This window comes from Balaenoptera physalus, assembly GCF_965194825.1.
Source record: "Balaenoptera physalus genome assembly, chromosome: 4".
Taxonomy (NCBI): Eukaryota; Metazoa; Chordata; class Mammalia; order Artiodactyla; family Balaenopteridae; genus Balaenoptera; species Balaenoptera physalus.
Window position 1 is genome coordinate 90,657,247 of NC_138891.1, and position 18,233 is coordinate 90,675,479.

Consider the following 18,233-nt stretch of genomic DNA (forward strand, 5'->3'; position numbering starts at 1 on the left):
ATGGAGAACAATATGGAGGTTCCTTAAAAACTAAAAATAGAATTACCATACGACCCAGCAATACCACTACTGGGCATATACCCTGAGAAAACCATAATTCAAAAAGACACATGCACCCCAATGTTCATTGCAGCGCTATTTACAATAGCCAGGATACGGAAGCAACCTAAATGCCCATTGACAGATGACTGGATAAAGAAGATGTGGTACATACATACAATGGGATATTACTCAGCCATAAAAAGGGAATGAAATTGGATCATTTGTAGAGACGTGGATGGACCTAGAGACTGTCATACAGAGTGAAGTAAGTCAGAAAGAGAAAAACAAATATCATGTATTAATGCATATATGTGGAACCTAGAAAAATGGTACAGAGGAACCGGTTTGCAGGGCAGAAATTGAGACACAGATGCAGAGAACAAACGTATGGACACCATGGGGGGAAAGTGGCGGTGGGGGGTGGTGGTAGTGGGATGAATTGGGAGATTGGGATTGACATAGATACACTAATATGTATAAAATGGGTAACTAATAAGAAGCTGCTGTATTAAAAAAAAAACAACTATTACATTAGTGGCTCAACTTGTTGACAAAGAAAGTGAAAACCCATCTTGGATGATGAACTATTAACTTACCGAGTGGATCATGTCCATTAATCAATGAGAAAATATCAACTAAAATTGATGGCTTTAAAGTTAACAAAATATGTTCTTGTTACCATTTTAAAGTTATCTTAAGTTATGTCCTCACAGAGAGTTCTCTAAAGTAACTAATTCTCTAAAGTAACAACTTTTTGGTGGGTATAATGATCTCTTTATGGAATGTCTCCCCCACTTCCTTCCTCTACTACACTGTCATTAATCATATGGTTGTAGAATATAGCTTGCAACGTTCTTTAGACATTAAAAGGTTTCCAGTAAAGGTTCAAAATTCACCGTTAACAACTGGGGTTAAAAAAACAATAAAAACATCTCAGGTTAATTAAACAAACCAAACCAAACCAAACGAAACTCTTTTGTAAAAGGGGTCACTGGGACAAACAATAATCTGCCTCTAAGGTTAAGTTTAACTTAGTCTATATTTGGCTAACTACAATCTAGACTATATTTTAAAGGATTTTATGCTGGAGCCAAATTTAGTCCTTGAAGAAAGCAGTTAGCATTGGATGACTCTTGAGTAGCCATACATTGATAGGAAAATGGCAAGAGATTCTATTCTCCCAAAATAAATGATAATTTAACTTTTTGTCACTTTCAATAAAAAAACCTTACAACTTACTAAGACAAAAAAACTGTCTATTCTTCTCTTAGTGAGAACACGTTCTAAAGCAAGGCTGTGTCATTCTGGCAAAGCACACTTTGACAGTACTAAGACAGATTTAAAAATTAAATAAACTAATACTTACACTTGCTCTTCTTTAGATTCCTTATTCTGAAAAATAACATCAAGAATTAGTATTATGTATCAACTATGTTGATACAGCATAGTGATCTAACTGCATTTAGGTCAGCATTTCTCAAGCTTTTTGACCACAACCAAAATAAGAAATATAATTTACATTATAACTCAAATGTACTTACATATATATTTTTATACATAAGCATAAAACTGAAATATAAGTCCCATGAAATAAACCTTACTCATATTACGTGTGTTATGGACTGCATGTTTGTGTGCCTCCAAAATTCTTAGGTTGAAACCCTAACCCCCAGTGTGATGGTAACTGGAGGCATGGCCATTGGGAGGTAATTAGGTTTAGATGATTTGGAGTCCTCATGATGGGATTAGCACCCTTATGAGAAGAGAACAGAGAGCTAGCTTGCTCGCTTGTGCATGCTTGATCACTCTCTTTCTCCAACGTGTGATGATACAGTGAAAAGGTAGCTGTCTGCAAATGAAGAAGACAGCCTTCACCAGACACTGAATCTGCTGGCACCTTGATTTTGAATTTCCCAACCTCCAGAACCGTGAAAAATGTTGTTTTTGCCACCCAGTTTATGGTAGTTTGCTATAGCAGCCCGAACTAAGACAATGCGTGATGAAATCTGAAATTTTTTTATTCATACTATTTCTTTTTTTAAAATGATAGTTGTGATGCACCAAATTGATTTTATAATCTACCACTGAGTCATGAAACACAACTTGAAAATCACTGATTCAGATATTGGAAGTGAGTGTTGTGGCGGAGTTTGTATCTATTGCAATATCTTGGGAAAGATATTGCAATTGTGTACGTAATTTTCATTTATGGAATCCGATACTAATTACAAGAGTTCTTGAAAATCTACATGTAAAGAGAAAGAAGATTGATATATTAAGAATCTTACAGGGAAAAAGTGTTAGGGAGATCAGAATTGGGAGGAAATATTAAACAGCCCTATATTTTATTTTCATTAAAATAAAACTATAAAGGCAACCTATTAAATAAAGGTAATATCAATGACAGTTAACATACTAAATTAAGAGTATTAATTACTCTTATATATCACCCTTCTATTGAGTATCAATTATTGTCATATAAATTACAGTATTAACTTCTACTACCACCTCTTGTTTACAAGAAACTTCAGGCCTCTTTCCCCACAGATTCCATGATATACTTACTAATTTGTTTTGCTTTATTGTCTGTATACTAAGAGGATTTTTGCATTTCATTGTCTGATCAATGTCCAGTGCCAATTTGATTTTACAATTTAGAATTATCAACTCCTGCCTTGGTTCTAGTGTACTTGAATAACTAAGTTGAAAAGACCTTTGATTGTTCATAATGAACATATCTAGTATAGTTAAGTATAGGTTCCCCTGCTATCCAGAAGTAGAGCATTCCTTTGGAACCTTTCATAAACTGAAATGGCATAAAGTGAAGAAGCAATTACAGGCATACCTTAGAGGTAATGAAGGTTCAGTTCCAGACAACCCCAATAACGTGAATATTGCAGTAAAGCAAGTCACATGAAATTTTGGTTTCCCAGTTCATATATGTTTATACTATACTGCAGGCTATTAAGTGTGCAGTATAGTCTTATGTCTTAAAAAATGTGTACACCTTAATTTAAAAATACTTTATTGCTAAAAAATGCTAACCATCATCTAAGCCTTCAGCAAACTGTAGTCTTTTCTTTGGTAGATGGTCTTGCCTTGATGTTGATGGCTGCTGACTAATCAGGGTGATGGTTGCTGAAAGTTGCAATGGCTGTGGCAATTTCTTAAAATACGACAACAGTGAAGTTTGTTACATTAATTGCCTCTTCCTTGAATGATTTCTCTGTTTGACAGCATTTTACCCACAGTAGAACTTCTTTCAAAATTGGAGTCAATTCTCTCAAACCCTGCCCTTGTTTTATCAACTAAGTTTCTGTCATATTTTAATCCTTTGTTGTCATTTCAACAGTTGTTACAGCACTGTCACCAGGAGTAGATTCCATCTCAAGAAACTAGTTTCTTTGCTCATCTATAAGAAGCAGCTCTTCATCCATTAAATTTTATCACGAGATTGCAGCAATTCAGTCACATCTTCAGGCTCCACTTCTATTTCCAGTTCTCTTGCTATTTTCACCACATCTGCAATTACTTCCTCTACTGAAATCTTAAATCCTTCAGTTTCATCCATTAGGGCTGTAATCAACTTCTTCCAAACTACTGTCACTGTTGATATTTTGACCCCTTCCCATGAATTATGAATATTCTTAATGGCATCTAGAAAGGTGAATCCTTTCCAGAATGTTTTCAATTGACTTTGCCCAAATCCATCAGTGGAATCACTATCTATGGTAACTGCAGCCACACAAAATGTATTTCTTAAATAATAAGACTAGAAAGTCCAAGTGACTCCTTCATCGACAGGCTGCAGAATGGATGCTGTGTTAGCAGGCATTAAAACAACATTAATCTCATTGTACATTTCCATCAGAGTTCCTGGGTGAGCAGGTGCATTGTCAATGAGCAGTAATATTTTGAAAGAAATCTTTGTCTTTTATTGTTTTTTACTTTTTGAATTTATTTTATTTATTTTTTATACAGTAAGTTCTTATTAGTTATCTATTTTATATGTATTAGTGTATATATGTCAGTCCCAATCTCCCAATTCATCTCACCACCACCCACCCCCCACTTTCCCCCTTCAGGTGTCCATACGTTTGTTCTCTACATTTGTGTCTCAAGTTCTGCCTTGCAAACTGGTTCATCTGCACCACCTTTCTAGATTCCACATATATGCCCTAATATACGATATTTGTTTTTCTCTTTCTGACTTACTTCACTCTGTATGACAGTCTGTAGGTCCATCCACATCTCTACAAATGACCCAACTTCGTTCCTTTTTATGGTTGAGTAATATTCCATTGTATATATGTACATCTTCTTTATCCATTCGTCTGTCGATGGGCATTCAGGTTGCTTCCATAACCTGCCTATTGTAAATAGTGCTGCAATGAACACTGAGGTGCATGTGTCTTTCTGAATTACGGTTTTCTCAGGGTATATGCCCAGTAGTGGGATTGCTGGGTTATATGGTAATTCCATTTTCAGTTTTTTAAGGAACCTCCATACTGTTCTCCACAGCAGCTGCATCAAATTACATTCCCACCAACAGTGCAAGAGGGTTCCCTTTTCTCTACACCCTCTCCAGCATTTGTTGTTTGTAGATTTTCTGATGATGCCCATTCTAACTGGTGTGAGGTGATACCTCATTGTAGTTTTGATTTGCATTTCTCTAATAACTAGTGATGTTGAGCATCTTTTCATGTGCTTCGTGGCCATCTGTATGTCTTCTTTGGAGAAATGTCTATTTAGGTTTTCTGCCCATTTTTGGATTGGGTTTTTAAAAAAAAATATTGAGCTACATGAGCTGTTTATATATTTCGGAGATTAATCCTTTGTCTGTTGATTCGTTGGCAAATATTTTCTCCCATTCTGACGGTTATCCTGTTTATGGTTTCCTTTGCTGTGCAAAAGCTTTTAAGTTTCATTAGGTCCATTTTTGTTTATTTTTGTTTTTATTTTCATTTCTCTAGGAGGTGGGTCAAAAAGGATCTTCCTGTGATTTATGTCATAGAGTGTTCTGTGTATGTTTTCGTCTAAGAGTTTTTTTTTTTTTTTTTTAACATCTTTATTGAAGTATAATTGCCTTACAATGGTGTGTTAGCTTCTGCTTTATAACAAAGTGAATCAGTTATACATATACAATATGTTCCCATTTCTCTTCCCTCTTGCATCTCCCTCCCTCCCACCCTCCCCATCCCATCCCTCTAGATGGTCACAAAGCACCGAGCTGATCTCCCTGTGCTATGCGGCTGCTTCCCACTAGTTATCTATTTTACATTTGGTAGTGTATATATGTCCATGACACTCTCTTACCCTGTCACATCTCACCCCACCCCCTCCCCATATCCTCAAGTCCATTCTCTAGTAGGTCTGTGTCTTTATTCCCGTCTTGCCACTAGGTTCTTCATGGCCTTTTTTTTTTTTTTTTTTTTTTTTTCCCCTTAGATTCCGTATATATGTGTTAGCATACTGTATTTGTTTTTCTCTTTCTGACTTACTTCACTCTGTATGACAGACTCTAACTCCATCCACCTCATTACAAATACCTCCATTTCATTTCTTTTTATGGCTGAGTAATATTCCATTGTATATATGTGCCACATCTTCTTTATCCATTCATCTGTCGATGGACATTTAGATTGCTTCCATGTCCTGGCTATTGTAAATAGAGCTGCAATGAACATTTTGGTACATGACTCTTTTTGACCTATGGTTTTCTCAGGGTATATGCCCAGTAGTGGGATTGCTGGGTCGTATGGTAGTTCTATTTGTAGTTTTTTAAGGAACCTCCATACTGTTCTCCATAGTGGCTGTATCAATTTACATTCCCACCAACAGTGCAAGAGTGTTCCCTTTCCTCCACACCCTCTCCAGCATTTATTGTTTCTAGATTTTTTGATGATGGCCATTCTGACCGGTGTGAGATGATATCTCATTGTAGTTTTGATTTGCATTTCTCTAATGATTAATGATGTTGAGCATTCTTTCATGTGTCTGTAGGCCATCTGTATATCTTCTTTGGAGAAATGTCTATTTAGGTCTTCGGCCCATTTTTGGATTGGGTTGTTCGTTTTTTTGTTATTGAGCTGCATGAGCTGCTTGTAAATCTTGGAGATTAATCCTTTGTCAGTTGCTTCATTTGCAAATATTTTCTCCCATTCTGAGGGTTGTCTTTTGGTCTTGTTTATGGTTTCCTTTGCTGTGCAAAAGCTTTTAAGTTTCATTAGGTCCCATTTGTTTATTTGTGTTCTTATTTCCATTTCTCTGGGAGCTGGGTCAAAAAGAATCTTGCTGTGATGTATGTCATAGAGTGTTCTGCCTATGTTTTCCTCTAAGAGTTTTATAGTGTCTGGCCTTACATTTAGGACTTTAATCCATTTTGAGTTTATTTTTGTGTATGGTGTTAGGAAGTCTTCTAATTTCATTCTTTTACATGTAGCTGTCCAGTTTTCCCAGCACCACTTATTGAAGAGGCTGTCTTTTCTCCATTGTATATTCTTGCCTTCTTTATCAAAGATAAGGTGACCATATGTGTGTGGGTTTATCTCTGGGCTTTCTATCCTATTCCACTGATCTATATTTCTGTTTTTGTGCCAGTACCATACTGTCTTGATTACTGTAGCTGTGTAGTATAGTCTGCAGTTAGGGAGCCTGATTCCTCCAGCTGCGTTTTTCTTTCTCAAGATTGCTTTGGCTATTCGGGGTCTTTTGTGTTTCCATAAAAATTTTAAGATTTTTTGTTCTAGTTCTATGAAAAATGCCATTGAGGGATTGACAGGGAGTGCACTGAATCTGTAGATTGCTTTGGGTAGTATAGTCATTTTCACAATGTTGATTCTTCTAATCCAAGAACATGGTATATCTCTCCATCTGTTTGTATCATCTTTAATTTCTTTCATCAGTGTCTTATAGTTTTCTGCATACAGTTCTTTTGTCTCCTTAGGTAGGCTTATTCCTAGGTATTTTATTCTTTTTGTTGCAATGGTAAATGGGAGTGTTTCCTTAATTTCTCTTTCAGATTTTTCATCATTAGCGTATAGGAGTGCAAGAGATTTCTGTGCATTAATTTTGTATCCTGCTACTTTACCTAATTCGCTGATTAACTCTAATAGTTTTCTGGTGACATCTTTAGGATTCTCTATGTATAGTATCATGTCATCTGCAAATAGTGACAGCTTTACTTCTTCTTTTCTGACTTGGATTCCTTTTATTTCTTTTTTATCTCTGATTGCTGTGGCTAAAACTTCCAAAACTATGTTGAATAATACTGGTGAGAGTGGCAACCTTGTCTTGTTCCTGATTTCAGTGGAGATGGTTTCAGTTTTTCACCATTGAGAATGATGTTGGCTGTGGGTTTGTCATATATGGCCTATATTATGTTGAGGTAGGTTCCCTCTATGCCTACTTTCTGGAGGGTTTTTATCATAAATGGATGTTAAATTGTGTCAAAAGCTTTTTCTACATCTCTTGAGATGATCATATGGTTTTTATCCTTCAATTTGTTAATATGCTGTATCACATTGACTGATTTGCATATATTGAAGAATCCTTGCTTTCCTGGGATAAACCCCACTTGATTAAGGTGTATGAAACTTTTAATGAGCTGCTGGACTCTGTTTGGTAGTACTTTGTTGAGTATTTTTGTGTCTATGTTCATCAGTGATATTGGCCTGTAGTTTTCTTTCTTTGTGACATCTTTGTCTGGTTTGGTATCAGGGTGATGGTGGCCTCGTAGAATGAGTTTGGGAGTGTTCCTCCCTCTGCTATATTTTGGAAGAGTTTGAGAAGGATAGGTGTTAGCTCTTCTGTAAATGTTTGATAGAATTGGCCTGTGAAGCCATCTGGTCCTGCGCTTTTGCTTGTTGTAAGATTTTTAATCACAGTTTCAATTTCAGTGCTTGTGACTGGTCTGTTTATATTTTCTATTTCTTCCTGGTTCAGGCTTGGAAGGTTGTGCTTTTCTAAGAATTTTTCCATTTCTTCCAGGTTGTCCATTTTATTGGCATAGGGTTGCTTGTAGTAATCTCTCATGATCCTTTGTATTTCTGCAGTGTCAGTTGTTATTTCTCCTTTTTCATTTCTAATTCTGTTGATTTAAGTCTTCCTTTTTTCCTTGATGAGTCTGGCTAATGGTTTATCAATTGTGTTTATCTTCTCAAAGAACCAGCTTTTAGTTTTATTGATCTTTGCTATCATTTCCATCATTTCTTTTTCATTTATTTCTGATCTGATCTTTATGATTTATTTCCTTCTGCTAACTTCGGAATTTTTTGGTTCTTCTTTCTCTAATTGCTTTAGGTGTAAGGTTAGGTTGTTTATTTGAGATTTTTCTTGTTTCTTGAGGTAGGACTGTATTGCTATAAACTTCCCTCTTAGAACTGCTTTAGCTTTATCCCATAGGTTTTGGGCCATTGTGTTTTCATTGTCATTTGTTTCAGGTATTTTTAAATTTCCTCTTTGATTTCTTCAGTGATCTCTTGGTTATTTATTAATGGATTGTTTAGCCTCCATGTGTTTGTGGTTTTTTACGTTTTTCTCCCTGTAATTTATTTCTAATCTCATAGTGTTGTGGTCAGAAAAGATGCTTTGATATGATTTCAATTTTCTTAAATTTACCCAGGCTTGATTTGTTACCCAAAATGTGATCTATCCTGGAGTATGTTCATGTGCACTTGTGAAGAAAGCGTAATCTGTTTTTGGATGGAATGTCCTATAAGTATTAATTAAATCTATCTGGTCTATTGTATCATTTAAAGCTTGTGTTTCCTTGTTGTTTTTCTGTCTGGATGATCTGTCCATTGGTGTGAGGTGTTAAAGTCCCCCACTATTATTGTGTTACTCTCGATTTCCCCTTTTATAGCTGTTAGTATTTGCCTTATGTATTGAAGTGCTCCTAAGTTGGGTGCATATATATTTATAATTGTTATATCTTCTTCTTGGATTGATCCCTTGATCATTATGTAATGTCCTTCCTTGTCTCTTATAACATTCTTTATTTTAAAGTCTATTTTATCTGATATGAGTACAGCTACTCCAGCTTTCTTTTGATTTCCATTTGCATGGAATATCTTTTTCCATCCCCTCACCTTCAGTCTGTATGTGTCCTAGGTCTGAAGTGGGTCTCTTATAGACAGCACATATATGGGTCTTGTTTTTGTATCCATTCAGCGAGCCTGTGTCTTTTGGTTGGAGCATTTAATCCATTTACGTTTAAGGTAATTATCAATATGTATGTTCCTATTACCACTTTCCTAATTGTTTTGGGTTTGTTTTTGTAGGTCCTTTTCTTCTCTTGTGTCTCCCACTTAGAGAAGTTCTTTTAGCATTTGTTGTAGAGCTGGTTTGGTGGTGCTGAATTCTCTTAGCTTTTGCTTGTCTGTGAAGCTTTTGATTTCTCCGTCAAATCTGAATGCGATCCTTGCCGGGTAGAGTAATCTGGGTTGCAGCTTCTTCCCTTTCATCACTTTAAATATATCGTGCCACTCCCTTCTGGCTTGCAGTTTCTGCTGAGAAATCAGCTGTTAACCTTATGGGAGTTCCCTTGTATGTTATTTGTCGTTTTTCCCTTGTTGCTTTTAAAAATTTTTCTTTGTTTTTAATTTTTGTCTATCTGATTACTATGTGTCTTGGCATGTTTCTCCTTGGGTTTATCCTGCCTGGGACTCTGCGCTTCCTGGACTTGGGTGGCTATTTTGTTTCCCATGTTAGGGAAGTTTTCGACTCTAATCTCTTCAAATATTTTCTCAGGTCCTTTCTCTCTCTCTTCTCCTTCTGGGACCCCTATAATGCAAATGTTGGTGGGTTTAATGTTGTCCTAGAGGTCTCTTAGGCTGTCTTCATTTCTTTTCATTCATTTTTCTTTATTCTCTTCTGTTGCAGTGAATTCCTCCATTCTGTCTTCCAGGCCCCTTATCTGTTCTTCTGTCTCATTTATTCTGCTACTGATTCATTCTAGTGTATTTTTTTATTTCAGTTATTGTATTGTTCATGTCTGTTTGTTTGTTAATTCTTCTAGGTGTTTTTTTGTTAATTCTTGTAGGTCTTTGTTAAACATTTCTTGCATCTTCTCAATCTTTGCCTCTATTCTTTTTCCGAGTTCCTGGATCATCTTCACTATCATTATTGTGAATTCTTTTTCTGGAAGGTTGCCTATCTCCATTTCATTTAATTGGTTTTCTGGGGTTTTATCTTGTTCCTTCATCTGGTACATAGCCCTCTGCCTTTCATTTTGTCTGTCTTTCTGTGAATGTGGTTTTTGTTCCACAGGCTGCAGGATTGTAGTTCTTCTTGCTTCTGCTGTCTGCCCTCTGGTTGATGCGGCTGTCTAAGAGGCTTGTGCAAGCTTCCTGATGGGAGGGACTGGTGGTGGGTAGAGCTGGGTGTTGCTCTTGTGGGCTGAGCTCAGTAAAACTTTAATCTGCTTGTCTGCTGCTGGGTGGGGCTGAATTACCTCCCTGTTGGTTGTTTGGCCTAAGGCAACCCAGCACTGGAGGCTACAGGCTCTTTGGTGGGGCTAATGGTGGACTCCAGGAGGGCTCATGCCAAGGAGTACTTTCCAGAACTTCTGCTGCCAGTGTCCTTGTCTCCGTGGTGAGCCACAGCCATCCCCCGCCTCTGCAGGAGACCCTCCAACAGTAGCAGGTAGGTCTGGTTCAGCCTCCTATGAGGTCACTGCTCCTGCCCCCGGGTCCTTATGCGCACACTACTTTGTGTGTGCCCTCCAAGAGTGGAGTCTCTGTTTCCCCAAGTCCTGTCAAAATCCTGTAGTCAAATCCCGCTAGCCTTCAAAGTCTGATTCTCTGCGAATTCCTCCTCCCATTGCCAGACCCCCAGGTTGGAAAGCCTGACGTGGTGCTCAGAACCTTCACTTCAGTGGGTGGACTTCTGTGGTATAATTGTTCTCCAGTTTGTGAGTCACCCACCCAGTGGTTATGGGATTTGGTTTTATTGTGATTGTGCCCTTCCTACCGTCTCATTGCAGCTTCTCCTTTGTCTTTGGATGTGGGGTATCTTTTTGCTGAGTTCTAGTTCTTCCTGTCAATGATTGTTCAGTAGTTAGTTGTGATTCTGGTGCTCTCGAAAGATGGAGTGAGCACACGTGCTTCTAGTGTGCCATCTTGAACCGACATCCAGAAATCTTTCTTTCTGAGCAGTAGGTCTCAACAGTAGACTTAATATATTTAGTAAACCATGTTGTAAACAGATGTGTTGTCATCCAGGCATTGTTGTTCCATTTCGGGAGTACAGACAGAGTTGATTTAGCATAATTCTTAAGGACCCTAGGATTTTCAGAATGGCAAATGAGCACTGGCTTCAATTTAAAGTCACTAGCAGCATTAGTCCCTAACAAGAGAGTCAGCCTGTGTGTTGGAGTTTTGAAGCCAGGTATTACTTCTCCTCTTTAGCTATGAAAGCCCTAGATGGCATCTTCTTCCAATAGAAGGCTGTTTTGTCTACATTGAAAAATCTGTTGTTTAGCATAGTCGCCTTCATTCATTATATTAGCTAGATCTTCTGGTTAACTTGCTGCAGCTTCTGCATCAGCGCTTTTTGCTTCACCTTGTACTCTGAAGTTATGGAGATGGCTTCTTTCCTTAAACCTCATGAACCAACCTCCGCTGGCTTCAAACGTTTCTTCTGCAGCTTCCTCACCTCTCTCAGCCTTTAGAGAATTGAAGAGAGTTAGGGCCTTGTTCTAGATTAGGCTTTGGTTGAAGGGAATGTTGTGGTTGGTTTAATCTTCTATCAATACTGAAATTTTCTCCTTATCAGCAATAAGGCTGTTTCACTTCCTTACCATTCCTGTGTTCACTGGAGTAGCTCTTTAATTTACTTCAAGAACTTTTCCTTTGCATTCACAACTTGGCTAACTGTTTGGCACAAGAGGCCTGGCTTTTGGCCTATCCCAGCTTTCAACATAACTTCCTCTCTAAGGTTAATCATTTCTAGCTTTTGATTCAAAGTGAGAGACTTGCAACTACTCTTCCTTTCATTTGAACACTTAGAGGCCTTTGTAGGGTTATTAATTGATCTTTTTCAATATTATTGCATCTCAGGGAATAAGAAACCCAAGGAGAGGGAGAGAGATGAGGGAACGGCTGGTCGGTGGAGCAGTCAGAATACACACATTTATCTTTTAAGGTGGCCATCTTATATGGGCATGGTTTGTGGCATCCCAAAATATATAAATTATAATAGTAACACCAAAGATCACTGATCACTTCAAGTGGGATTTATCCCAGGGATGCAAAGATGGTTCACTATCCACAAATCAATCAGTGTGATATACCACATTAATAAACTGAAGAATAAAAATCATATGATCATCCCAATAGATGTAGAGAAAGCTTTTGACAAAACTCAACATCTGTTTATGATAAAATTTCTCCACAAAGTAGGTACAGAGGGAATATACCTCAACAAAATAAAGGCCATATATGATAAGTCCACAGCTAACATCATACTCAATGGTGCTAGTTCTATTCAACACAATTTTGGAAGTCCTAGCCACAGACAAGAAAAAGAAATAAAAATAATCCAAATTGGAAGGGAGGTAGTAAAACTGTTACTGTTTGAAGATGACATGATATTATACATAGAAAACCCTAAAAACACCACTAGAAAACTACTAGAGCTTATCAGTGAATTCAGTAAAGTCCCAGGATACAAAATTAATATACAGAAATCTGTTGCAGGGCTTCCCTGGTGGCGCAGTGGTTGAGAATCTGCCTGCCAATGCAGGGGACACGGGTTTGAGCCCTGGTCTGGGACGATCCCACATGCCATGGAGCAACTGGGCCCATGAGCCACAACTACTAAGCCTGCGTGTCTGGAGCCTGTGCTCCACAACAAGAGAGGCCGTGATAGTGAGAGGCCCACGCACTGCGATGAAGAGTGGCCCCCGCTCGCCGCAACTAGAGAAAGCCCTCGCACAGAAACAAAGACCCAACACAGCCAAAAATTAATTAATTAATTAAAAAAAAAAGAAATCTGTTGTATTTCTGTACACTAACAAAGAAATATCAGAGAGAGAAATTGAGAAAACAATCCCATTTACCATTGCATCAAAAAGAATGAAATACCTAGGAATAAATACACGGAAGTAAAAGGCCTGTACTTGGAAAACTAAAGCTACTGATGAAAGAAATTGAAGATAACACAAAGTGATGGGTAGATATACCATGTTCACAGATTGGAAGAATTAATATTGTTAAAATGACCATACTACCCAAAGCAATTTACAGATTCAATGCAATCCCTATGCCAATGGCATTTTTCACAGAACTAAAACAAATAATTCTAAAATTTGTATGAAAATTCAAAGACCCTGAATAGCCAAAACAATCCTGAGAAAGAAAAACAGAGCTGGAGGTATCATGCTCCCTGACTTCAGACTGTACTACAAAGCTACAGTAATCAAAACAGTATGGTACTGGCACAGAAATAGACACATGGATCAAAGGAATAGAATAGACAGCCACCCAGGAATAAACCCACATACTTATGGTCAAGTAATCTATGACAAAGGAGGCAAGAATATGCAATGGGGAAAAGACATTCTCTTCAATAAGTAGTGCTGGAACAACTGAACAGCTACATGTAAAAGACTGAAATTAGAACATTTTCTCACCCCATATACAAAAATAAACTCAAAATGGATTAAAGACTTAAATTTAGGACCAGAAACTATAAAACCCCTAGAAAAACACATAGGCAGATCACTCTTTGACATAAATTGTAACAATATTTTTTTTGGATCTGTCTCCTAAGGCAAAGGAAAGAAAAGCAAAAATTAACAAATGGGACCTAATTAAATTTAAAAGCTTTTGCACAGCAAAGGAAACCATCAACAAAATGAAAAGATAACCTACTGAATGGGAGAAAATATTTGCAAATGATATGACCAAAACTGGGTTAATATCCAAAACAGACAGTTCATACAACTCAATATTAAAACAAAAAACAAAAAAACCCCAATCTAATTAAATAATGAACAGAAGACCTGAATAGACATTTTTCTTCAGAAGACATACAGATGGCCAACAGGCACATGAAAAGATGCTCAACATTGCAAATCATCAGAGAAATGCAAATCAAAACCACAATGAGATATCACCTCACATGTGTCAAAATGGCTATAATCAAAAAGACCACAAATAACAAATGTCGGCAAGGATGTGGAGAAAAGGAACACTGTACACCTTTGGTAGGAGTGGAAATTGGTGCAGCCACTATGGAAAACAGTACGGAGGTTCCTCAAGAAACCAAAAATACAACTACCACATGATCCAGCAAATCCACTCCTGAGTGTACAGCCAGAGAAAATAAAAACACTAATTTGAAAAGATACATGCACCACAATGTTCATAGCAGCATTATTTATGATAGCCAAGATATGGAAGCAACCTAAGTGTCCATCAATAGATGAATGGGTAAAGAAAATATGGTATATATACACAATGGAATACTACTCAGCCATAAAAAAGAATGAAATTGTACCATTTGCAACAACATGGATGGACCTAGAGAGTATTATGATTAGTGAAATAAGTCAGACAGAGAAAGACAAATGCTATATGGTATCACTTATATTTGGAATCTAAAAAATAAAACGAATAAATATAACAAAACAGAAATAGACTCAAAGATATAGAGGACAAACTAGTGGTTACCAATGGGGAGAGGGAAGTGGGGAGGGACATTATAGGGGTAGAGGATTAAGATGTACAAACTACTATGTATAAAATAAATAAACTAAAAGGATATATTGTACAGCACAGGAAATATAGCCAATATTTTATAATAACTTTGAATGGAGTATAATCAATAAAAATTTTGAATCACTATGTTGTATACTCAAAACTAATATAATATTGTAAATCAACTATACCTTAAAAAAAAGATCACTGATCACAGATCACCATAATAAAATAATAATAATGAAAAAGTTTGAAATGTGAGAATTACCAAAATGCGACACAGAAACACAAAGTGAGCAAATGCTGTTGGAAAAATGGTGCCAACTTGCTTGATGCAGGGTTGCCACAAACCTTCAATTTGTAAAAAATACAGTATCTGCAAAGTGCAATAAAGCAAAGTGCAATAAAATGAGGTTAGTCTGTACTTTTTTTTTGTATAAGCAAAAATCCTCTTCAGATTTCTTTTGCTTAGCACAAACAAATACTAATGCAGGTCTTTCATAAAAACGAAGTGGCGTAAAGTGAATTTCGAAAAGTGGGAGATACCTGTATTTCTAGAACTCCTTTTAAGCTCTTTCCAGGACAACTTCATGCCTGTCTTACATGCATCTCAGCAACTTCCCTTTAGAGGTGACATCCACTTTGAAGAGCTTGATTTATTTCCTGCCACATTTCTTTTTTCCCCAAGGCTTCAATCACAAAGCATTCTATTCTGCTATCTGCTTTACCTTCCTTTTCTATTCCTAACCCTCAGTCCCTCTGAGTAGGGAATGGAATTGGAAAGAAAGAACTAATGAACTCTCAAAAGAGTTATTTACACCTCTATACATACTAGTTAGAAGAGGTAGAAATTATCTTATTGTCCCCTCTATTTGCTACACAAATTTTACTTTTTCGTCATCTTCATCCAGAGAATCCCTGATAGGTGTTTTTAGGACCTCAACTATTGTTAGGTAGACATGCTGAAGATCAAATAATTAACAGAGGACATAATTTCACACGTAAGGACTTTATAGTCACTCTGTATAACACAAACTTCTATATGCTAGAATTTTTCATGAGGAGAACTCTTGATAAGAGAATTTGATTGACAGCTTTTTATAATTGGTTGCTTACATTATACTAGACAATTCTTTGCTTCTATAACAGTAATTGAGTCTATGACTAGGACTATTGTATATGAAATAGTCATATGAAAAATTTTCAGCATTTTTTAGGTTTATACTTCAAAATTTTGATAAAAGATATAAGATACAAGATCTCTCTTCTGATGCTGAAATTTTATCTTGATAAAATTAGTTTATTTTCAAAGTATCTCAATTTTTTTAATAAAATAAATTGGAAGTAAACTTACGATGTTTAAAAAAAAATTCCTAGATAGTTGTTGACTTTAATAAGAAATTTTTAATATTACTAGTGTATAAATTTTAAGTAGCATTTACATTATTTCTGCTTATGTTTATTCCCTGTTTAATTTCAATTTGACATAGAAGTGGGGCTTTCCATTTAGCTAAAATTGAGAATCCAAGTATTACCATATTTTAATCTTTTGGAAGTAAGGAAGAGAACACACTGTAACCCTTGGAGCTTAGGTTTGTGGTCTAATAGCTGTAGATTTACTTGGTCAGCCTTATGCAGTATTAGACCTGGGACTTACCAATGCTTTGGCAAAAATAAAAAATAGCAGCTAAACTAATGAATCAGGTTGTGTTTTATTATATATGAATGGTCTAAAAGTAAGAAAAAATATTCATACTCATGTCTTTTAAAAACAAAATTTATTTTAAAAAATTAATTTTCAAAATAACTTTTGTTAAATATGAAAATTATATTGACATTTTACTGATCAGAGTATAAAATAATCTTTATTTTGTTCTGTACCTCAATAAGTATTTTGTAAATTTACTTTCATTGTGTAAAATTTCATTTATGACTAAAGTTTGTGTATACTTACAAATGACTAACATGAACTTATCAGATTGTAGTTGGGCAAATATTCTCACTCAGTTTAGAATATAATCTAGACTTTAAATATATGTTTCAAGCCAGAAAATAACATATTTTTCACAGGAAAGTTTACATAGCATAGCGGTTAGCTATATGCTGCATAAAAAAGTTATCTTGAGTCCAAATCCATAGGAATGTACAACAACAAGAGTGAACCAAAATGTAAAGTATGGACTTTGGATAATTATGATATATCAATTTAGGTCCCTCAATTGTAACAAATGTACCACTCTGCTGGGGAATTTTGGTTGAAGAGGCTGTGCATGTGTGGGGGCAGGAGGAATATGGGAATTCTCTGTATCGTCCCCTCAATTTTGCTCTAAACCAAAAAAATTGCTCTAAAATAATAAAGTCTTAACTTTAAAGAATTAAGCCAATAAAAAAAACTCTTTACTTTCTCTTGTAATTTTTCAAGCTATTAAGAGACTTCTTGCTAAAACTGCGCTACAGATCATAACTTGTTCATTTTACAACTCTCAAATAACAGGAAGAGGCATAAAGAAGCTTCTTGGATTTGTACCATTTTTGTACATTATTGCATTGTTGGCAGAGTGTTAGACACAAAGGAGAAAATCAAGATTTCTTAGGTTTTGAAAAATGTTTCTGAACTTATCTGTAAAAATATGAAAAGAAGCTGTGTTTAAAACAGAGTAGGCATTTTTAAAAATGAGAGTGGTACACAGAAATTAGTGAAATTTCCAAGTGACTAATTCAGTTTCTTTACTTATATATTTAAATGTATAAATTATGATTTAGGGAAGTAAAGTAGGGCATACTGTAAGTTTAAATCATTTTCAGAATCTAACATACATAGACTTCTCTATAATCATATATTCAATAAGCTATGAACATTTATAAGTCATTTGTGCTACATGTCTACTTGGACTAATTTTAAGTTCTAACTAATAGTAAAACCATGTATTAAACCTAAGTGTTCATAATCAGACATTCCTCTATTATAACGCTAATATAGCCTCTTACCTTTCTATTCTTGGTCTTTTTCTTTTTCTTTGGTTTACTCTTAACCTGATAGGTAAGAAATAAATCATTTATTTAATATGCGATTCAAACTGCACAATGGATTATTTTACAAAATGTATTTCCTCTAACCACTGGGATCTTTTATCTTCTAATATAGATCATACTTTCCTTCTAGATTCTATGGAAAATTATTTTCATCTTAATTTTTATCTCAGTCTTCTGCTTGAGAAATCACTGATGTATAAAGGAATGACATATAATGTCAATAAGTAGGTTACTGAAAAGAGCTCAGAGGTCCTCACTTGCACATGTGCATGCGTGACTAACAGAGGAGGAAGGCACCTTAAAAAAAATCAACATATTCAGGTCCATTAGATGAAAAATTAAGCCTAGGAAGAATTTAGTGACTGCATAATATCTGTTACCACTTATCTGTAAAGAAATACATCCTGGATGGTTTTAATTCTACCTCTGTGTAAATAGCATTGAAATATCCCTGTT

General features: G+C 36.0%; 1 protein-coding gene and 1 long non-coding RNA gene across 11 annotated transcripts in view; one reads left to right on the top strand and one right to left on the bottom strand.

Annotated features, from left to right (window-relative positions):
* Nucleotides 1-13,034, top strand: part of LOC309660141 — a 106,017-nt gene extending 92,983 nt beyond the window's left edge. Inside the window, exon 4 of the long non-coding RNA XR_014263195.1 lies at nt 12,728-13,034. This is a non-coding gene — a long non-coding RNA (uncharacterized lncRNA). The remainder of the gene's footprint in view (nt 1-12,727) is intronic.
* The window catches only part of DZIP3 (DAZ interacting zinc finger protein 3), a 115,330-nt gene that overhangs the window by 39,129 nt on the left and 57,968 nt on the right, over nt 1-18,233 (bottom strand). For all 10 annotated transcript variants that reach the window (XR_014263074.1, XM_082460307.1, XM_082460314.1 and 7 more), the window contains 2 exons: nt 17,733-17,777; nt 1,409-1,434 (listed from right to left, as the gene is read on the bottom strand). Coding sequence is in view for 9 of the 10 variants with exons in the window: in XM_082460307.1 (XP_082316433.1) it covers nt 1,409-1,434; nt 17,733-17,777 (71 nt within the window). In the remaining variant the exon portion in view is untranslated. The remainder of the gene's footprint in view (nt 1-1,408; nt 1,435-17,732; nt 17,778-18,233) is intronic.